This window comes from Rutilus rutilus (assembly GCF_951802725.1).
Source record: "Rutilus rutilus genome assembly, chromosome: 19".
Taxonomy (NCBI): Eukaryota; Metazoa; Chordata; class Actinopteri; order Cypriniformes; family Leuciscidae; genus Rutilus; species Rutilus rutilus.
The window spans coordinates 4,490,116-4,514,288 of NC_140232.1; the positions used below are offsets into that span (position 1 = coordinate 4,490,116).

At 36.7% G+C, this 24,173-nt stretch overlaps 2 protein-coding genes across 2 annotated transcripts; one reads left to right on the forward strand and one right to left on the reverse strand.

Moving 5' to 3' along the window:
• Positions 1–290: 290 nt before the first annotated feature.
• Positions 291–20,620, forward strand: arid5a (AT-rich interactive domain 5A). The gene is made up of 7 exons (XM_084389074.1): positions 291–434; positions 4,051–4,139; positions 12,627–12,792; positions 14,549–14,601; positions 16,538–16,635; positions 16,981–17,134; positions 18,172–20,620. Exons 1-7 carry the CDS (start codon positions 431–433, stop codon positions 19,348–19,350), a joined length of 1,743 nt encoding a protein of 580 aa, XP_084245200.1. The 5' UTR covers positions 291–430; the 3' UTR covers positions 19,351–20,620.
• A 73-nt stretch (positions 20,621–20,693) lies between these two features.
• Positions 20,694–23,118, reverse strand: cox5bb (cytochrome c oxidase subunit 5Bb). Its single transcript, XM_084389149.1, has 4 exons — positions 22,920–23,118; positions 22,268–22,338; positions 22,085–22,184; positions 20,694–21,330 (listed from the first exon to the last, which is right to left on the reverse strand). Exons 1-4 carry the CDS (start codon positions 23,038–23,040, stop codon positions 21,218–21,220), a joined length of 405 nt encoding a protein of 134 aa, XP_084245275.1. The 5' UTR covers positions 23,041–23,118; the 3' UTR covers positions 20,694–21,217.
• Between the last annotated feature and the right edge of the window lie 1,055 nt (positions 23,119–24,173).

The window sequence follows — 24,173 nt, forward strand, 5'->3', positions numbered from 1 at the left end:
ACAAAACACAGTAAAATGCGTATTATTGCCACACATTATCTACTGAAATTGTTTATTTTGCTCTTTGCTTCCATAATCAAAGTTTTGAAAATGTGATGCTTCATATTTTTCACATTGGAGGTTGGGGTAAAGAGTAGAGATTCAATACAAAACCCACAGGTAATATATACGAAGAGAGTGAAATATATAGTGCAATATTCACGCGAAGTTGCATTTAAATAAAAACTCGTGCAACAAAACTCAGAGTCCCAGAGTTCCTGATGCTCGAGTGAGGAAGTGACTGTGTGACCAATGAGAGGCGAGCTCGAGAGCGACACTGATGTGGAAGCGCGTGCTGAACACTGAGCTGTCAATTACTGTTAAACAAGGACAGATAGACGTCAATACACGCTCCTGAAATTACAGTCTGTGGACGACGCACTTTTCGAAAATGGGTAAGCAATTATATTACTATTAACTGTTGCTGTCAATGCTACGATAACTTCTTAATGTGTAATATTAACATGAGTACGGTACATTTTAATGCTTTTAAATGAGTTTTTAACAAGAATGAGAATGTCTGTGAACTGGTTTTCTAGACCTTGACAGTTTTCCTTAAAACAAAATCAGGTTTTAGATTTAATGCCTAATTCATAGATTTAACATATTATCTACACTGTGCAGAAGTGATCAGTGCTTATTTAAACATTGCAATATATTTTTACATTTGAAATGATTTGGGAATTGAATCTATTGACATGGGTTTAAACTAACTAATATATAGCCTACCTAGGACATTTTTGTTACTAGCACGTTTTTACATTGCACATAAGTAGTCTAATAGTGACTAATGTATGTTTCATATTCAAAAGCAACCATTTCTGAGACACCAGTACTCTAGTTAGTTTTTAATAATTGTTATAATTTGTTATAATGGTTTTTTTTTTTTTTTTGTTCTGACTAGTCCTAATGGCTATATAGGCTAGTTAAATTAGAAATCTTAGTTGAAAAACTGCGAGATTATACAATGAAAATAATTTAGTGTATAAAGAATTTTTCACCCAGAAATTGCTACACTGTAAAAAAAGATATTGTTGGCATGTTATCTTTACAGTTTAAGTCATTTCAACTTAAATTACATTAAACTGACTTTAAAAAAAGAAGTCGAATCTTGTATAATTTCTAAAAACAAGTTGAAAATTGCCTAACTTGTTTTGATGAGTTAAAGCAATGTAAAAACATACATTGTCATAGCTTATTGATCATATAATTTGATACAGTGTAGTAAACAGTTATGAATAAACAGCGAGTAATAGAATGAATATTAGCCTGCTGAAAGTGAAAAAGGTACTATTGAACTATTTAGAAATAAAATCCTAGTAAATTAGTCACTGTTTTTTTTAAAGACTGGTAAGTGGCTTGCCATAGCTATTTCTGTCATTTTAGTAATTTGAGTGACAGTAATAAGGCCTAATATGAGTAACCATAACAAGTTTTGCTCTTTGAGGAAGTGGTTTAGAGAAATAGCAACACATCGCTGTTGAAGCGTAAAACCCCTGATCCGATACACTGACAGAAAACTGATGAAAGTGAGCCTGATAAGCCTAATGGCACAACGTACACGCTTTATCAAACACATCACACACATTGATGATAACTATTCAGCGTCTGACGTCGCATTGACTCCTTTGTGACGATATCACAGAGTTACTTTATGATGTTGCAATGGCTTTTGGTTTTGAGACGGGACAGATTCCAATCGTCGGTCCGGGATGTGACAGATTCACGATCAGAAGAAAAGCCGCAGGTTAATCTTAAAGACTTCATGTAATATCGCCCTGTTGTTGAATGATGAAATCGAGGTCCTATCAGCATCATCCTTCCAGAAAACAATGCAGAAGTTGCCATCGCACCAGTGATAATATCAGTCGAACTTGTCACAATGTTTCTGCACTGTGGCTCAGAAGGGGAAGTGGAATAACAGAAGGCTGTTCAGTGCCCTGGCACCGGAAGCGTCTGAAGCGTCTCTGGATGTTTCAGACACACAGATACGAGTGTGAAGAGTGGCGAGGAGGCTCTGTGAAAGGGAAGTGGAGACTTTGAGGTAGAAGCTGCCCAGAGCGAACATATAATTCAGTGGTTTTGTAAATAAGATGCTGTCAGGTGAGCTGAGGCGATGCTTGAGCAGCGATGGCTTGATGTGCCCGCTCGTGAAATCAGATGATATTATGTGTGCTTCTGCAGCGTATAAAAAAATGCATATAAGCATTTAAAAAAAAGGCCGTATGTTAAAACACACACACATGATTGACTTGGTGGATGCATGCGAGATATTGATTTCATTATAACCTGAGGATCCGTGTCAGTTTTGTTAGACAGCACACAAAGTTTTTTTTTTTTTTTTTATATTCGAGCAAGTATCACAGCTGTGGTTTATGCATACAGACAGGAAGTCGTGTTGTAATCATGTGGTTTCATATTAGAATGTTCTCTCTCTTTCTCTCTCACACGTCTATTTAATTCAACGCTTCTAATGCAAAAGTGCATTTTATAGAGCAGACGTGCTGTGCACAGAGCGAGAGGAGCTCAGCGTGTGGTAAATTAGCTGCTCGTTTGGATATCTGAGGTCATCGGGATTCCCGGGATTGATGTGATTAAGGTGTCGTTGAAGTGTTAGTTCAAGCCTGGCATCATTTACTCACAATCATGTCATTTCGAGCCTGTAGGACTGACTTTCTTCTGTGTGCAAAAAGAAGGCATTTTGAAGATAGTGTTGTTGTTGTTGTTGTTAAATAATTGTCTATTTCTAAAATTGAAATAATTCAAATTGAAAGAAAGCTGAAATAAAATATAAATATTGGATGAAAAACTTAGAAATGTTGCCTTGGCAGCTAATTGAAATAAATACGTTTAATTACTAAAACTGAAATAAAGATTAATTAAAGCTATATATATACATACATATAAACTATATATAAACTATATATATAGCCTATATATATATATATACAAATCTAAAACTAGAAATATAAATATTAGATGGAAAAAAAATCAAATTGGCAAGTAACTGAAATAATTCAGTTGAAGTACTAAAATTACTTAAACTAAAACTGAAACAAAAATGTAACCTAACCCTAACCCTAGCTATATAGAAATATAAAAATGTGACAAAATATAAATATAACATAACCTTAAAACTAGAAAATTATAAATGTTACATTGGCAACTAACTGAAATATGTAAGTTGAAGTACAAAAATAAACTAAAATTACAAAAAAAAAAACCGAATAAAAATGAATTTAAGCTATATATATATAAATGTCACATAGAACATTATAAACAAAAAACCTAGAAAACTATAAAATTGTAAATGTTATCTTGGCAGCTACCTGAAATAAATAAGTTATTACTCAAATTAAAACTGAAATAAAAATTATTTGAAGCTATAAATATATAAAAATGATACAAATAGAAAAAAATCATAATTTTATTTATTTATTTATTTAAAAAAAAAAATTACTAGAAAATTAGAAATGTTACCTTGACAGCAAACTGAAATAAATAAGTTGACTAAAATTACTAAAACTAAAATAAAAATGAATTAAAGCTATATAAAAAATTGTACAAAATTCAATAAAAATAAAAACTTGTTTTTAAATGTGACAAAAGCACTAAAGTACTAAAAACTCAACATATACTTTCATTGTATGGACATTTTTTTTTCTTTTCTGTCCCGCAGAAGAAAGAAAGCCACTCAGGTTTCGGTTAACGATGATCATTTTGAGTTAAAACTATCCATTTTTGAGTAATCATAAAGTTACCCCAAGCATGTTATAAATTCACCTTTTGCTTTGATGTGTTTTTTCTGAGAAAAAGGACTCTATACTAGGTTTTAAAGTCAATCATATTCATAAAAAAAAAACATTTATTTGATATATATATATATATCACCTTTATAAAGGTGATCAGTTGGCTTGCTTTCTCGATATCAACACTGAAAACCCTACTGAAGGTTGTAGATTCTTCAGATCGTTGACGTGTGTGTAACTGGTCTTGTGGGCTGTGTTTCAGTGCTGGACCCTCGAGGAGAGGTCGAATCTGGAGAAGCAGAGCTTGAAGACTGTGAAAACACACAGCAGGAGCTCAATTCACCAAACCAGGTAAGACCAGCAACCTCTCCTGATTCACTCATCCTCCTGTCACTCCAAGCCTGTACACACATTTCTGAGAACATTTGGTGGTTTAGCAGAGACTATCATATGACTTCAGTCCAATGCACTATTTTTATTGTGGTTCTGTGGCAAAGGCTGCGTAACAGTTCTCAAAATTTCCGCTTTTGTTCCACTGAACTAAAAGCATATGGTTTTGGCGAGTAAACGACGACAAGAGTTCTCACTGTCCCTTTAAGGCGTGATAAATCATTATCTCCCAAAAACTTAACTGTAAACATGAATTGGAATTTGCATGGTAGTTTATGTAAATGTCATGTAACTGCTCCTTCTGATGTTGCTGAAGTGCAAATTTGCTTGTAAAAATAACATCTCACTTCCCCTTTCGATCTAATGACTGTTGCCAAATTGATTTCTGGTATTATTGCAATATTTCGGTTACAGAGAATGCTGATGTCAGGAACAGTAGTTAGTCACATGACATCTGACAGATTGTCCATTCGGCTTTCATTTTGCAAGAAAATGCTTCTTATTTGATCCGTCGTGCAGTGGAAAAATCAGTGTCCCGGTGTGTTGACATGTATTTACTCAACAAGTCTTTACTCCCCTTTTTTTTTTTTCAGCAACAGTTTTCAGTTCTTCATTTCTCCAGTACATCAGAATAACAAGTGAATAAGAGAGTTTTGAGTAAAATGTGGCGTGTGTTTAGTCATTTCTTTTATGCTACACACACAAAGACAGGCATATAAACAATGGCAGATGTTTTTTTTTCTCTCTCTCTCTCTCTCACACTTCTGGTAATTGAAAACAGCGTTTGTATGCTAGTGCAAAGATGCATCATATTTCCAGGGTGGCGTCAGAAGTTGAAAGCCGTGTGGTTTTGGTGGCGAGCGCTGGCCATGCCACTGCGTCTTCTTCTCCTTCAGCATGTAGAAACTCTCATTTTGAGAGTGTTATTGACACGTCCGCTGCAGACTTTACCCACGCACTTTTCCGAAATTTGAATGGTGGAAATGTAAGATCTGCGCGTCTCTCACAGCAGGGGCTGTGCTACTTTTAGCCACAGCTCGAGAGGGACGGGGGCTCACGCAAAAAAAAAGAAAGAAAAAAAAAAACCTTCCTGTTTGAAAGTTTAAGGTAGCGTCTAAGAGCTGAGCTCTTCCCTATTGCGGTCTTGATATGACTGTATTAAATTGAACGAGTGATCTCATGTTTTTGTTGCATATCAAGTGCCCTCAATAGTTTAATGAGAGCACGTTTCAAACATGTGCGTTCAAGCATTTCCTCTGTTCTTTTGTTAAAAGTTAAAAATGACTTTGTAACAGATAAAAGAGAAAAAAATGCACTTAATACACATCATATATACATTGGCCGTGTATTATAAACTCTTAAAAATAAAGATTCCAAAAGGGGATTTTCTCTGCGATGCCATTGAAGAAACATTTCTGGTTCCCTAAAGGTCCGTTCACACCAAGAACGATAACTATTACGATAACTACACCGATAATTGTCCTACGGTTGATATCGTAGGGCTGGGCGATATGGCCAAAAAAAATCACATCTCTGTATTTTTGGGTTGAATGGAGATATGCTGTATTTATCTCGATATTTTCTATGGTTTTCTATTTGGATAAACATTTTTTTTTATCATTTCACATCCTGTCCAATGTTGTCCTACAAACAATGTTCATATTGAAGGCTATGAAAACAAATATAGTTTGAATGTAACCATGCTATATAGACTATTACGTGCAAAACAGGGTTAAAATCGCATTACATTTTCACATCATTACAACATTTACAATCTAAAAACAAAAATTATTTTATTTTTAAATTCACTAAACTAAAATTAATCAAAAAATACATTAACCTACGTTTGATTGCCCCATTACAATAGTCACTTTACAGTTACTGCTATCATAAAAATACACTTACTTTATAAATTGTATGATATGGCACATTTAATGTTCAACAACCAATATTTTAGCAATATATATAAACGGTATTGTCTCATTCCATATCGTTTATTAAAAATATATAACGATATATCGTACAAACTCGATATACCGCCCATTCTTTTACATTTAGAACGAGTTTTAGAACTGTATCTTTATCATTATAGTTACCGGCACCCTTAAGAACTATCCAGTGATTCGTCACGAAAGAACCGTTTTCTTCCTCAGTGTGAATAACATGTTAATAATTTAATAAGTTAATACGTGTTTAAAGAGAACACTGAGAACAGGATCTTTAAGGTGGAGTTCAAACCTATTCTTCTCCGCATATCAGCCTTTATTTTAAATAAAAATTAAGACAAATATTCAAAAGGTGACAATAAAGTACCTAAAGATGATAGTGGGAATGAAGTGTTTATCGGGTTAGGGTTAGGTGTATTTTATTAGATATACGTGTATAGGTGTCATGTTTATAAAGCCAAAACAATCTCTGTTACCATAAATTATACGTTTATCTCTGTAAAGCTGCTTTGAAACAATCTACATTGTTAAAAGCGCTATATAAATGAGGGGATGACTTGACTTGACTAAAGGAGGGCTTTAGGGATGTAGGGACAAGTAGGAAACATCATCCATTTTCAAGAGTGTAGAGTAGAATGTGGGTCAAACTCATTAACATTTTTCTCTTGATTAAAAGATATTTAAACATTTATTCCAAGAACGTCTCTCAACGCTATTCCTCGAAGCTGGTTATTATCAGTGTTGTCAATATAACAGGAAGTGTTTGGGTAGATGGTAATCAGATAAATCTCTACATGAAATTTCAGTAAAAGATGACTCAATTCAGGACGGACTGGAGCTCGGTTGTACCCGAAGCAAAAAGCATGTGTAAGTGTGTTCGCTGTGGTCGTATTCATGGCTGAAGCGAGGGAAAGAATGAATCAGACTCTTTTTAGATTGCCCCAGCTTTTGGGCCTACATACACGTATGATATTATTCCCTTTAAGGGAGAGAGATTTACACTTAGGCCTCAATGTCTACTCATTTCGGTACACTGAAAAGGGGCCTTCTTGTCTTCTATATTAGTCAGAGGTTAGAATAAAGCCCTATATGCTCAATATTAGTCATTGTAGAGGCCTTGTTCTGGGAAGAAGTTACCCTCTCTGAGGAACTCTATTCAGTGTGAAACTTACTGACTGAACATTACTTTGGCAGCAAACCAACACGGTTCAACCACCAAAGTCATCAAGTGGAAATCCAAAGGTTTCTGTGCGCAATGCACTGGGGAATTTCTCTTCTCAAGCTGTTATGAATGGTTTTTGGTGAGTGAATGTGAATTAACCAAATGCTGTTTGCACTAAAATTGTTTCCACAAACACAAAAGTTTGAGCTGGTTTAAGATGATCTGTGCCCAAAACTAAGAAGCAAACCAGCTTAGGAAAGAGAAAGGGCTCATAGTATTTACAAGTAAAACTTCATTTCAGTAATCCACTTTAGATATTCTACTAACTCTGCAACTACATGTCAACTTATTCCACCTAACAGTCCACTTAATAACTACTAATTGACATTTAGTTGCAAAGATAGGTAATACTTTATTGTACAGTGTCCTTGTTAAATATCGTTACGTGTACGCACCATAGTAATAATTATGCAGTAAATCATTCATAATTACATGCAACTATAACCCTCCACCAAATCCTAATCCTACCCTAACCCTATAGTAAGTACATGTTGTTGTTACATGTCATTTCTTAAATATATAATGACACCTTTAATAAAGTGTAACCCAAAGTTACTTATAGTTAGTAGAATGTCTATCAAAATGTACATTTATAAGATTATTCAAGGATCAAAGTTTAGTATAATGACCATTTTCCACCCTGTTACTACTCCATCTTTAAGACTTCTCCATGTAAATGGACTCTTTAATAATTGGCCAGTTTACAAAAAATGAAATTCAGTCAAATCCTAACCTGCCCCTTTAACAGCCCGTTAGCCACAATGTATATGCCAGCTATGCAACTTCTGAAACAATTAGCTTACGTGAACTGATTTTCTGGAGTTTACCAGGGAGCTTTAAGTCACGTTCATTTCTGCATTCCTTCACTCTTTCGTTTCTCACTTGCGGCCTGCCCTCACTGTGGGTCATTGTCTTGTATTTCTGCCGGTTAGCTTTAGCACTTCCACTTTGGCGCTGATCAGCTTATAGCACTTTGCCACTCAGGGTGAATGTGCTGTTTTTCTGTAGATAACATTCACTTACTTCCCTGTTTCATCAGGGCTTGTTCCTTTCTGGTTATGCAAGAACATCTATAAGGTGTTGAGGTGCCACAAATACACTGCGAAAAAGCCCAAGCAACATTACCAGTGCAAAGATGTAGTGATTATTTTCACCAACAGAGGGCGCTGTGAGGAATACTGATTACTTTGCGCCGCTTCATTAATTATGAAGAACTTTACCAGCACAAGAGCAGAGCATTTATACTAGCTATTCATGTTAAAGTAATACTGTTTGTATGTGTAATCGCTCTGAGTGGGATTCGAACCTCTATGTCTATGATTCGAACCGACGCTAACAAGGACGTTAAAGACCGCAGCTGCTAGCTAGCATCAATCGCTAGTGCGCCTCTTGAGATCACGGGAATGAGGTTTACACGCACAGCTCTTACATTGTGTCCTGACCATAGACTAATGGAAAATATGGACGTAGTGTTTCTGAAGAGCATTTTTGATCCCAAAGTGGGCGGAGCCGACCGTCGCCATCTTGGCCGCGCGTCACTCCCGGATAAACGAAAATGTGCAAAGAAGCGAATTAGCTGAGGTGACGTGATGCTAACAGACAGCAGACAAATGCTAGTAGTGACATCAGCGGCAATCCACCTGTCACTCAAGTGGCCACGCCCTTAATTATGTAGAACTTTAAGGTTTGATATAATTTAAACGGATGAGTTATAAAAATATTCACCCCCCTCACAGTCGTCATGAAGGGCAAAATTAGCTATATAGACCAAAACCACTTTTTGTACCAGGCTGTAAACATATTTTTTTCTGCTGTAAAGTTGGGCATTTTAACATGGAGGTCTATGGGATTGACTCTCTTCTGCAGCCGGTCTCTAGTGGCCAGTCGATGAACTGCAGTTTAACTCACTTCTGTGTTGGATTCAAAAGAGAGACAGGAAGGTTGCCGCTTGGTCCTAACCAGACGCGATGCAATAAGATTCCAGCAACAAATAATTTGTCTGTCCACACCAGATGTGATGTGACTATGAGACTCGATAAAGTCAATCAAAAATCACAGCCAATCAGAAGAGAGTGTGGGCGGAGTCTCTCGGCAAGCTCCCAGCACTCGCCACAAAATAGATAAGTACTTAATCAAATTTGTGAATATTACACCATTTTAACATTATTAAAATGAGTGAGTGAAACAATCTTTGTCATAGAATCAGTTAATGTTCTTGTTTACTTTTATTTATTTTGAAGATCTGAGGTGAATTTTCCATTGTCGCTTTCAGTACGGCTATAAAAGACACAAAATGATATTTAAACTCACATAGTTTTCAGTCATGTCATGTGACTGGCGCAGAGACCCGGAGGGCAGAACATCCACAGAACTGCAGCACAGAACTGTTAATTTTCCATCTCAAAAGAAGAAATACAAAATATTTGAACAAAATGCAAGTTTTGGACCCTTGTGATCCATATCCAGCACCTGCTGCAGTATTTCAGTCACTAAAAACAGCTTAACGTGAAAAACACTTAAACTGCTTTAAAACAGTGATATTAAAGGATCAAATTCAGTAATCTGCTTATTAATGATGCACACTATATACAGGCGATCAGATGAGCCCAGCATATGAATGCAACATGCTAAATGTAGGCGTTTTCTTTTATTTATAACTGTTTTCTTGCATTTATGGGGTTCATCTGCTCGCCTGTACATGGTACGCATCATCATTAAGGTGTATATTAAATTTGATGTCTTTCTAAACGAGTACTTAGTACAAACCTGGTAAAAATTACTGGATATGACGTTTTTTGAAAACTATGAATTAGGGAGAGTAAAGCAAGAGCACACTCATAGAAAATAACATTTGATAAGTTAAACAAAAAGTAATTAAAAAACAAACATACAAAAATATTTTGCATCCGTTTGTTAGTTCATAGACAATAAGTTAGGTTTCAATTTCAGAAATCTGGTCACCTTATATTGCAGACATGGATGTTGCCCTATATCATGCTGTGTTTCAAGGGCTGTGTCCCAATTTTCACCCCTTATCCTCTTAAATAGGGCATTATCTGAGGGGACAGCTATTTGTAGTGGTGCCTGAAACCGTAAACATTTCCTGAAAACGTGTGTTTTGGTCTATATTGGCCTTGATTTAGTCTAAAAAAAAGTGAAAAAAAGAAGTATACTTCTTAATATGGAAATAATATCATTTTAAATCAGTATGCTCATGTGTAAGCTGAACTAAAATACGCTTTAATGTCATTTCTATTGAAACTTGTGTCATGTTTTTAATTACGTTTGTAATGATGACTTTTCAATTTAGCACTTAAAGGTATAGTGGAGGATCTTTCCGAATTTTAGATAAGACCCGCCCTCTCCACTTTTTGAATAAGTTTGATTGATTCACCAGAATGATTGACAATCAGGAGGACCAATAGTATAGGTGATCCACCCGGAAGTAAAAAATCCTCCGCTATACCTTTAAGTGGGCTTTTATTTCAGCAATATTATATTATCTACATGTACAGTTTCTTTTAAATATGTTTTTTAAGATTTGAAGTACAGTACAAGTGTTCATTGAATACTATTGAACAAAATGAAGCATTGCTTGGTGATTGGTTGAGCTAAACTGGTATTATCTAATTGAGTAGTTAAGTGTAACAGCTGACAGATATTCAACATGATTCATCGGTGAAACAGTCTAAGAGAAGGACGGACAAAACCAGTGAAATATCAACTGGGAGTTTTTCAACTGAGAATTTTCGAAACGATAGCGAATAAACTGTGATAATGTGAGAAATGTTGAAGGTGTCTGAATAAATGTAGTTTTGACTGCGTATACATTCATACTTGTGATTTCCAGCAGAATCTTTAACTCCCGCCCTCTCTCTCTCTTGCAGTAATTGCACAGTTTCTCATGTTTGCAGCACACGAGTCTTGATCATAGCGTGGAGAACAGCACTAGTGCATCTCTCATTTGTGAAAACCCCACCAGTGGTTCGGTTTCCCTTCAAACAGGATGTCTGGTTACTTATTGAAAGTGGTGGTGAAAGCCAAAGCTGTTGTGTTTTCAGTCTCGCACTCTGAATATGACTGGAGTTGCATGAACACCTATATCACCTGCAATTTTGCATGAGGCTTTGAGAAAATGAATCAGTCAGAAGGTTTATCAGGCTATTTGTGTGAAAGTGAAATTTGAAGGTTGTTCGAAGCACAATTACGCCGCTTCCTGTAAATGACATAAACTCTCCCACATATATTCATATCTTGCCTGCTGTATATATCGTGTACAGTGCACATGCATACTGTATATTTATTGTCTATTGAACTCTTATGTTGGGAACTTCTGAACTAGACAGAAATTGACAATTATGTGAAATGGAAAAATTCCCAATGTCAGTGAATCTCTGTCTGTCACATTTCATGTCCTATTTTATTTGCATTGTTGACCATTTAATTTTCTCTAAATCTTTCACTACCCTGATGTGTCTGGAAGTTTTACATTTTTTTTTTTTGGTAATTTTATTATTATTAATGGTGATTCTTATTAAATTCTTATTACTTGAAAATAAATCGTTTTTTAATTTAAATCAGTAAACAAGCAATACTACCATCATTTACATTGTCTACCATTTGAATAGGCTTATAAGTAATAAATAAAATGCATAAATAAATAAAAATACAGTAAAATACAGAGTATATAATAATGTATAGTAATTGTAATAGTAGCCTAATGTCACAGTATGTTTTCTTCCACCTATTTTTATGCGCATTTTGGGATATCGCATAAAATAAACGCAAAATGCGCATAAATTAAAAAAATGCGCTCAATTGAGGCGGATACATTTTTGATCTGATGACAAAACATGCGCATAAACTATGATGGGGTCACATTTACTGAACAAAATATGTGTGAATAATAAATTACATGTGACTTTGCCTGTTTGGACGGGATACCTGGAATAACCAGCGAAATACGATAATACGAAATACTAAATATATACGGAAAAAAAACAACATCGGCTTCTCCTACTGAAGCAACTTACATTTTTCTTAATGTAAGTTAAGCGCCAGTTTATCAGGAAGTGCCGATTTTGTACTTTTCCACTCGCTTGATGGAAACGGTGCTTTATTCGCAAGTGTTTTATGCGATATTCCAATTTTGTTCGTGAGTTCTCTGGATGAAAACATGGCTAATGTTCTAGAAAGCAAAAGCACACGGATATTTGTTGTATTTCTTTGGACAGGTTTCATGATTTTGTGTCTTTTAACCAAACACCGTTTTCCCACTAGACCAGCATGGAGACGGAGAACTTGGCATCCACCAATAGCAGTGACGAGGCTTCCAGAACCGACCAATCGGAGAGTGAAGAGAGGACATTTGTGACCAATCTGTACTGCTTTATGAAGGAAAGAGGCACGCCGATAGAGAGAATTCCCCACCTTGGCTTTAAACAGAGTGAGTCTGAAAACTGTTGCATCTCATGTAATATTATTTAAATCAGTGCTTTTCAGCTGCTTTTGCTTTTGGCGTTGAACATCATGTGGTAACCCCACACCAAAACCTCAACTCTCGACTCTCGAGATCATGCAAATGTAATTGAATAAATGTAAATGTATTTTTCTACATATATTACAAAGAGCTGCTTTGGCCCAATGATATTCAAAATCGCTGAGAATTTAGTTTCTAAACGGGTTGATGCTCTCAGCAGCCATAATTCACCTCACAAAACACACTGTTGTCATCATAAACCATGTTTAAAACTATAGAACTAATTGCATTTTATTATTAACATTCTTACAACCCACATCTTGCATGAAATCTCATTCCATTTTCGTAGTTTAATGTGACATAGTTACACGTTACTACATGTACTTACTAAAGTAATAACAGTAAAGTATGCATAATTACAAGCAACTATTCCTTAACCAAACCCTAACCACAACTCTATAGTAAGTACATGAAGTTAATTAATATTACTCAGTAATATCACTGAGTAACGACGTCACCTCTGAATTTTTACAAAAATGGTTCTGTTGACTGCAAGCTCAAGCTCAAACATGTACAGTACAGGCCAAAAGTTTGGAAACATTACTATTTTTAATGTGTTTGAATCAAAAATACAGGAAAAAAAAGTAATATTGTGATATATTATTACAATTTAAAATAATTGGTTTTCAATTTATTATACTTTAAATTATCATTTATTTCTGTGATGCAAAGCTGAATTTTCAGCATCATTACTCCAGTCTATCACATGATCCTTTAGAAATCATTCTAATATGATGATTCATTATCAAAGTTGGAAACAGTTCTGCTGCTTAATATTTGTTCATAACCTGTGATACTTTTTTTGGATACTTTGATGAATAAAAAAAAAAGAAGCACATTTTTTAAAAATAGAAATCTTTTGTAACAACAGTATACACTACTGGTCAGTAATTTTTTTCTTTCTTTTTTTGAAATAAATCAATACTTTTATTCAGCAAGGATGTGTTATAAATTGATAAAAAGTGATAGTAAAGAAGATTTATATTATTAGAAAATATTTTTTTATTTTGAATAAATGCAGTTCTTTTTAACCTTTTATTCATCAAATATATTAGGCAGCAGAACTGTTTCCAACACTCATAATAAATCAGAATATTAGAATGATTTCTAAAAGGATCACGTGATAGACTGGATGTCACATGTGACACTGAAGACTGGAGTAATGATGCTGAAAATTCAGCTTTGCATCACAGGAATAAATGATAATTTAAAGTATACTAACTTGAACACCAATTATTTTAAATTGTTTAAAAAATATCACAATATTACTTTTTTTTTTCTGTATTTTTGATCAAATAAATGCAGGCTTGATGAGCAGAAGAAACTTCTAAAAATAGTAATGTTTCCAAACTTTTGGCCTGTACTGTAACTCTGTTAACAATTTTAGTGTAAAAATATGTGTTTATTAATTTGGTTCCATAATAGCAAGCCAGAACTGCATTTAGGCTAAATTTGCAATCCTTCTAAGGTTTGGTTTTATGTCTATATTGGTAACAGGGTTCCATACCTAATATAAAAAGAACAGATAATAGATAATAAAAAGCGCCTCCTTTTACTGACCTTTTGTCGAAACGCTAAAATGACGTGTGCATTTTTCCTCTTTGTGGGAAGTGCATCTACATATAGCACCTTTGATTTTTTACGATTGTTTTTTTTTTTTCAGTCAACCTGTGGAAAATCTACAAAGCTGTGGAGACTCTTGGAGGATATGATGCGGTAGGTGTCCTCAAGCAAGCAAACCTTTTCACAACCCGTTGCTGGTCTATCTCCCCCATCTCTCATTCATGCCACTGATAGCATTATCTCGTCGATATATTGTGCAAGTATGCCAACTGGTATCCGCACCAAACGAGGAAGTTGATAAGCAGGTCATGCATTCGCCTCTTGCTCTTGCACAGTGGAAACTATGATGGCTTTAGGTCACACCATACATACAGCAAGTGACCGTTATGACCACAATGAGAATAGGGGTCCATCCGCCACCTTGCACTTTATGTCCAAACCTGCTTCTGCAAAGCTTTGTTCTCACCCTTAAGTTTCCACTCACTCTAAGGTGCTAAAGTGTTTGTTTTTTAATAAGTGTGCGTGTGGTCAGTAAAACCGATGTCTGTCTGAGTGTTTGTGTTTAATTTTAGCCTTGGTCAAAGGGGGTCTTGTTTTCTTTGTGTGAATGGGGTCCGGGAGTGGAAAGTTTGACCTTGCACTCTAAAAAGAGTCATGCAAACAAAAAGAAAAAGAAAAAAAATGCCATTATTGCATCAGACAAACTTTATTCCAGTAACACATCTAAAATGAATGTGTTTGCTGCCTCTAAACAGACACTTCAGAGGACTGACACCTGCCTATAAAAAGTACCTTGGTCATTAACTGATTTAGCAATGTGTCAAGGCAGTAAGAGTGGTATTCGCAGTGTAAAGCTGAAACCTTTATCAGCCTGTGAAAATAAATTTTCGGTATGTACTTGGACACATATGAGGCAACCTCTGAAACTAAGCAGTGAGTAATCATGAAGTTCCACTATGACGAGAGCTGATCGGGCTGATAATGCAATGCAATGCAGTACACAAACTGTGAAACAAAATGCAAGAAATATAAAATGAAATTTCCCTGAAATTAAAGGTGTAAAGGCTCATATTTGGCTCTATGTTCTTTTAATTTATGGAGACCTCTAAGCGTCTGTATGGTGTGATTTGACCAGTAATTATGTTCAGAATAGCCTGTATGGGCAGATTGTTCACATGGCGAAAGCTTTGTATTGTTTACATGACGGATGCACATTCTCATCCTTTTGTTCTGTTAATTATTACATTGTTGGGCTGCGTGTCTATTTTTCTGAAATGCATCAAACTTTATCAAACTGAAATGTGTCACATGAGAAAATATTTGTCTACCTGATGTAGTAGATATAATTTGGGTCGCGGTCTTAATGTCGGGTACGGAATCAAGTTAGTGCTGCTGTCTGATAACGGGTCGGGTTTACCAACTTCCCATTGAGAATTTGCCTGCAGAATTTCATTGTAGTTCAAAGTAAATGTGAACGCACCAGTAGAAAGAACCAGGAATGCACCGATATGAAAATTTTGGCCGATATCGATTATTCTTCATATTTGAAAGCCGATAGCCGATATATTGGCCGATAAATCTAAATCCAAATTTTTATATAAATTTTGAGAAAAACAAAAAACAAAAGTCTCACCATTAAAAGCAATGTCCCAAACACACAATTAAGATGTTCTCATTATAATTTTATGTAGCATATATGACAGACTTAAGCTACTCATGTTGCACTGAACTGTATTTTCCTTTATTGAAGTGATTTCAATCATAAATCAAGCAATTAAAATCCTTCATGTTGAACAGTGCTCATCTGAAGTGTGTCAGCTGAAGGAAATAATCCATTATTTATAAGCTTTAAGATATATTCTTATTGGGCATATAACGATAACATTAAAAATTAACATATATCGGCCGATACCGATACGCTGGCCGATATATCGTGCGTCCCTAGAAAGAACGTCGAAATCACTTTTATTATGTGGTGTGTGTTGTGGCCTTGTCGTTAGCATCCGTCTTGTAGTTGGAAGTATCACTAAAGATTAGGCAGTTCAATTCAGTTCTGTTTTCTGTATGATAACGTTGTGTTTGCTCACAGGTAACAGCGCGCAGGCTATGGAAGAATGTGTACGACGAGCTGGGTGGGAGTCCGGGCAGCACTAGTGCCGCCACATGCACACGCAGACACTACGAAAGGTAAACACACTCGCAATCTCAAACACACCTGATGATTTGAGGTGTGTAGGACATAACTAATGATCTTTGCAATGGAAGTGAATCCATCAAAACTAACTTTAGCTGGACAATAACTTTATTCAAGAGAAGCTATAAAGCCCAAACAATCTTTCCTATTATCACTGTAAAGCTGCTTTAAAACAACCTATATTGTTAAAAGCGCTATGCAAATGAAGGTGACTTGACTTGGCTACAGTGCAGAACGAGAAGTTGCAATAAAGCTCTTACAAGAAAGACTCTAACTCATAAGATTCAGGGCATGTGCATAGGCCATTACTCCAACAGTACATCTCTTTCTTTGTGCAGATTGGTGTTGCCCTTTGAGAGGCAACTGAAAGGGGAGGAGGACAAACCACTGCCACCCTCCAAACCTCGCAAACAGTACAAGAGGAGCCCTGAGAACAGGGGAAGTAAGCCAGAGAGCAAGAAGAAGAGGAAGATGGAGAGAGAAGAGTGCGAGGTGAGCGGCAAGAAATGCACTTCGATCAAAGAAACTCTTTGTCAAATGAGAACTAGTGAGAACTGTGTGATGACGCAAACAGATTGTTGAATTGATTCATTGAGGTGAACTGTCTGAAGCAGTTCATGGAAATTGATCTAAGGATGTTCGTGCTACTTTACTAGTCTTGAGACAAGGAGGGATCACAAAAGTCTTTAGGAAACTTTGATAAAAAAAAGTTAGTCGAGACTAACTTTAAGTTGACCTGAGAAAGCCGGAACAGAGAGTTTGAAGTTTAAAGTAGTTTGAAGTTAGATAGATAGATAGATGATTGATAAATAGATAGATAGATAGATCGATCGATAGATAGAAATAGTCAGATGATAGATAGATAGATAGATAGATAGATAGATAGATAGATAGATAGATAGATAGATAGATAGATAGATAGATAGATAGATGGCAACATTTCTTCTAACCCTAATTGATGGAGTGTGTAGCTTTTCATTTCTTAAACAACCATGTAGGAAGACTCATCATGGCCATATTGTAGGATAACAACCAAACATTGATGTACCTCTTGATGGAGATAACATCACAACATTTATTTCCATCAAGAGGAGCATCAGTTTTTGGTCAAGATCTTGTATTGACAAAGCAAGAGTCCAGCTCTCTGTAAAGTCTCCTCCAGCACATCCCAAACACTCTCAATGAGTTTAAGCTCTGGACTCAGAGGAGAAGATGATTCCCCAAGCTCCTCACAACCATTCTTTTTCAATCTGAGCCGGATGAATCTTGACATTGTCATCCTGGAAAATGGCCATGATGAGTCTTCATACATGGTTAAGAAATGAAAAGCTACATTAATTAGTTGTTGCCACTCATATAACATGCTAGAAACATAATAATAATAATCACTGCACTAATGATCCAATCACAGACTCTTAAGCATTTGCCTATTTAAATCCAAACAGCGACTTTTAGTGCATCTCCAAACGTCCTGTGTGACGATGTATCAATCTGCTCCTTGTCCTGACGCATCTCACTTTCGTTCTCAGGAGAAACTGGGATCAGATCATCACTGTGAGAGAGGCATGTGTTCCCGTCCCGGTTCATGGATGCCATCCTCCGACTCTGAGCAGCCATCCACGGTTCCCGTCCACGGTCCCAGAGAGATCCCACTCCTTCAGACTCCCATCCCGGCTGAGGTGATCTCTCCCTTGGAGAAGAAGAAGCGTATGGCTCAGGCTAGCCTCATTATCTCTGCTTCTGGCTCTGTGGAAGATGGTACCGAACTGGAGAGACCCTCCGTTATCCAGCTATCCCACTCATCCCAGTCTCCCGCTAACCCTTCCTCTACGCGCACCCGACACTCTTCCGAAGGCTCGCCGCTTCCCGTCTCCTCTCCATCCGGCTCCTTGTCCCGAAGCCCATCTCCTTACTCGGTCTCATCCGAGGACTGTATAGCCGTGACGACCCAAAAGTCTCCCGTCAAAGAGACCGAAAGTAAAACACCTTCCCGTTTGCCAACTCTTCCCACATCCAAGGCCAGTAGCGCCGGAGTTTGCAAGCCTCTCGGTTGTTACCCCAACAGCAAAGAACTCGCCAACTACCACCACTACCATTACCGGGAATTCCTGAAAGCTGGCCAAACCCATCCGGAAAAGACTCAAAGGAGTCTTTTATGGACCTCGGATGGTAAATCCGCCACCAGACTTGCATCCCAAAGGCTTCCCTCGCCTGTCTGTTGGGTTCCTCGCACCTCAAGCTTCTCAACAGTCCCACCACGTGATCCCTGTAGGCTACAACCCACTTTTAAGCCACACATGTCCTATCATCACCAGCACCCCCTAAAGAGGCCTAGCACCGATGAAGCCTATTTAAAGAAGATCCAAGTGCCCTCTCAACATCGCATGATGACGGACAGAAAAGAGAAAGGAAAAACTATGTTGCCGAAGCCTCTTCCTACCCAGCAGTACCTCTTCCACCCCCATGCCGGTTTAGCAATGCCCTACATGCAATCCCGGGGAGAATTATCCGACCAGTTGAAGCTTCAACCTGTACTTCTTCCAACACATCTAACAATACCTAATGCTCAGACCCACTCTATGCATTGTCCACCAGTGGGCACCCCCTTCCCTGGGTCTTATGAGGCTTCTTTGCCCTCCTATCCTTACCCGTTTCCAATCTGGCATTCACCGGCTGGGTACAACATGACTGGCCTGCAGCCATACTGAACTGTTCTGAAACTACTGGTCCTTATGGTCTATACTTCTATTGTGCTATTGTGAGTCAACATGAAATCAAAACTGAACCTGTTTTTTTTTTTTTTTTCTTAATACATATTTTAGCCACGTGATTCAAAGAAAACAATGTGTTAAAATGTAATAACATACTCAGAGAAAGTCCCCCTGTGGTGAAAATCAAGTTTTTAATTGTTGTTTATATGTGTATGTGGTGTTTTTAATATGCTTTAAGACAAATGTGTAAATTCATAAGTCGACACCATTGCTGAGTATTTTCTCTTTAAAACTGCGGTGAACCAAAGACTCTGAAAAACACGGCTTGAAATCGCTGGTGTTTCTGATGTCACAAACTACCTTGTAACCAATCAGATCAACGTGTGATCGTCAACGAGTGGATCTCTGAGCTGAGTGAGTGAGTGGAGGCGGGGCTCATTTGCATATTCATAGAACCACGAATACTAAATGAGGCATGGGTGTCGAGTTACATTCAAGATATTTTAAAGCATGATCTTTTTTCAAATATGTAATTTTGGTGATCAAAGATGAGTTTTAAGGGATAAATGATTGACTACAGGGGGACTTTAAACCAACGTGTGCTGGCTGTTTCATTTCCTTCACAAATAACTACAAACTCTGATGTGGAACGGTCAAGTCCATTTTCATAATCAAGTTTCAGGATCATTTTACAAGAAGTAAAATGGGTTGTGAATTGTTTCATGTTGATTTTAAAGACTAATGCCAACTGAAAGACTGAAAAGAAAGATGAAAATGAAGGCCCTGTAACTGGTAGAGCGTCACTTGATTCCCAGCGCACACACAATACTGGTCAAATGTATCGGTGAATGCACTGTAAATCGCTTTGGATGACCAAATGCTGTTCAAATGTAAATGTTACATATGTTGACAAGTTTATCCACATAGCTATATCTGCTAAAGAGAATAGCGTCTTAGCTGAAGTGGAATAAGTGTACACAATCTTTCAAGCCTTTCGTCTAATGGATACAAATTACTTGTGTACGATTCAGGGTCCAGAGTAAATATTTCTATATTTTTACGAATCATTACCTGGCTCAAATTAGACTTTTCATATAAGGGAAAATCCATCCTTTTGTTTTATCTTTATATCACAGTCTCAAGGTACTTATAAGCACAAGATCCATGTGTTTGAAAAATGCACCAATAATGTGAAAAATGTCTGCAATGTACAATTGTATACTAAATGTAAAAAATATTTTTGTATAAAATAAATTTGTCAAGATCATGTCAAGTCTTTCCTGTGATGTCAATGAAAAGATTCTAGCAATGAGATGCAAAGAGAAGACACATTACACGTGTTGAAACACCACATTTTATTTTAGACGTATAAACACGGGAGAAAATTCATGTAAGACTGTAAAAGTAGATGGAATGTAGTTTGAGTCCCACACAGTAGGGAATGTAATTTCTTTGTCTACACATTGAAAAGCAAAGACATCTGTAGACATTATCACCCTCGCAGAAATGTGCAAACTTGCGTTTTAGTCGCCGGTTTTAAGTAACAGCTCATTCATGTAACAGAACAGGTAATGCATTGTGTTTTTGAGGAAAATTTGGAAGTAGCTGAGCCACAGCGAACAATAGGGTACGTAAACTTTCTCATAATACAATGCAAATAGGAAAACAATGCAGAATTGTACGTTTCACATTTGCAGAAAGCCCGTTTTCTTGATGTTAAATCTGCTCATGTGAATCAACCAATGAAAAAGAACTAGGTCCCTATAAAAAGTGCAATTCTATTCTTAAGAAGAGCGAAGGAGATTGTGCGTAAGTCACATCTACAGTGTTTGAGTATGGGAGTGTGTACTGTGTAGTGCATGTTTCAGTGGGGTAACTCGTGTGGGACGAGTTTGTAGTGAGCGCCACAGGAGGGGCAGCGCTGGGCTTCACCCTCATGCAACCAAAACCAAACCACTGCAGTGTTGTCTTCTTCACCTTCAAATGGAAAGGAAAAAATAAATAAATCAGATAGGCCTATTAAAGCTTGTCCGAAGATCATCATGATGGCTCATGCTAATAATATACACATAATTGACAATAGCTATACACTTTCCATCCACCTATTTTTATGCACATTTATGCAATGTTTAATGCACATATTGCATTTTGTAAAAAAGAAAACTGGATAAAAACACCAAGATGCACATGAAAAAAATAAAAAATGCATTGAAGTTTAAAAAAAAAGTGCATAAAAAAAAACGATGCACTCAATTAAGGCGGATATGTTTTTTATTTGATAAGACGACGTGCGATGGAAACACATTTACTGACTAAAGCCCTCAATGTGCATCAAAGAACTCAGATGACTTTGATGAGGCTGTGATTGGATAACTGGACTAAACCAGCGGACCAATGGCATCACAGCATCTCAAATGTTGGTTTGGTGGATCTGAAACTGGAGTTTCCAGGAAGTGATGATATTTGTTCTCTTGTACACATGGGACAGAAAAGCCCTTTTATTCACAAATGTTTTATGCAATATTCCAATTTTGAGGCGCAAAAGTTAAATTCGCAACTTTGGATGGAAACATAATGAATGACGAGACTATCTAGCAATGATCTTTATTTGGAGGGGTCTTAAAGTCAGCACTGGCATTGTTCATTAATGATACTTGAAGACGTTTCAATACTGATTAGTGAGAGATGAACTTGACTAGAAAAATGAAATCAATATTATAATATCACTTACAAACACAGCCAACTATCCTCTTGTTGGTTATGGAGGGGACGATATGAGGGTCTTGTTTGGAGCCTGCGTACTCCTTTGGTTTTAAAATGTTGTATGGATCCTGGTGGAGAAGAGCAGCATTGATTCTTCTGAACTCATACAGGCCTCTTTATTTTACCACTAAACACAATACGAGATACTTGCCATTCCTTCCTTGGAAGCTTTCAACACGATCTTCTCCAGACCGGTGGCCTGCTCATCATCTGTGGGGATGCCTGAACAACACAAGATCACATACTATTAATATTACAGACAGCGACTGCAAGGTGTAGCGATGCTCCTCATACAGTTAGTTAGTTTTCTGCATTTCATTTGGCTACTTAAGGTACTATTAGAAGCCCATTTCAGCCACATAAAGACTATATACGTACACACACACACACACACACACACACACACACACATACATACATACATACATACATAATATATATATACACACAAACACACATATATTTTCCCCTGCCATTATTGTTATTATGCAACAAACTAACTTAATCTATTTCCTGCAAGGGCGACTGAGACTAAATAGGATGACAGCGATTAACAGGATTAGACGTTAATAGGAATTCACTGAAAACTCTGAATAGGGAATAACGAAGAAGTTGTTGCGACCATTTGACACCAAAAAAGTTGTAGCTCGTGTGTGTGTAAAGAAAATGAATGTTTATTTGAGGCGGTGGGACAGTGACGCGCTACTGCTCAAACAGGCCGATTTACTGTCGATCTAAGCTCTATTTTACAGCGCAAACCGTCCTAACACGCACACAAAACAAAGCCATTGATGGACCAGTACCTCCAGATGCCAGTCCCCTGATGACAGCTTGAGGTGGGACAGGCCGACGGCTGTAAACAGCAGCACGGGTCGCTGATCTCAAGAGGAGTCTGGCCGCCATTCTCACAGAAACAATGCGCATTGCGCATGCGCCACTGCTGATGCACGCTCACTGACTGAAACACTGCGCATGCGTCACAGTTTTTATTTTTTTATTTTTTTATGTTTATTTAAAGCCCAAAACTTTATTAGATATCCTGCCGCTGAGTCTTTTCAAGTTTCTAAAAGTGTATTTTTATTTTTACCATTGAGAATTGCATTAGACCCAATTTTCATCAGCATTAACAGCTAAATTAGCTAATTACACAAATTAATTAATAACTTAATTAATAATCACTTTAATCATGAAAAGTATGTACATTATGTAATGCACGATAGACCATTAGTAAAAAAACAAAAAAACAAACGCTAGATAAAAAAAGTTAAAAAAAAAAGAACTCTGTCTATAAAGGCCCTTTATATTAACTGACACTTTAAAGTTATAAGTAAAAAAAAAAAGTTGTATTATCATAGTTTTCACAATAGAGTTCAGTCTAAGACTGATCCTAGATCAGACTACAGTTTCATTGTGCTGTGTTGACATGATCAGTTACAGTACACAGACAAAAAAAAGTGCTTTTATCTAGAGAAGCTGATGAGATCAGGAAATGCTTATGTAAAGCCTGACATTCCTAGTGTTTGCATTGGATTAGTTGAGATTATTTATGAAGTTTTTGGTCTTTAGCTTTAGCTGTTACAGCTGTCTTCACATTGTGGCATTGACCTGTGGCTGCGCGCTCACAGACTGAAACACTGCGCATGCGCCACAGCTGCTGCGCGTTTGATTTAAAGGGCACGCAAATAAAAGCGCAATGCTGACATCTGCTGACGACTAGCGTGCTGGGAAAAAGGAACAAATATTTTATGTGATCAGAAATGCTCGAAATTTGTTCATTCAGAAAAAAAACATTTAAAAAAAATTATTTTGTATTATTATTTAGAAAACAATAACGTAAGCAACCGACGAAAAGCACTCAAAACTGACTGAAAGCTACAGTCATGTGGAGACAGTAGCCTACCCAATAAAACAATATATAAAATGTAAAAAATACTCATAAATATAGGGGCCTGAAATTCACAATGAGCATATATACACATAGTATACAAATTATGCGCAGTTTACTCAAATAAAGTGTCCATATTACAGAATTGTGGAATATGACTGATGCAAGATTT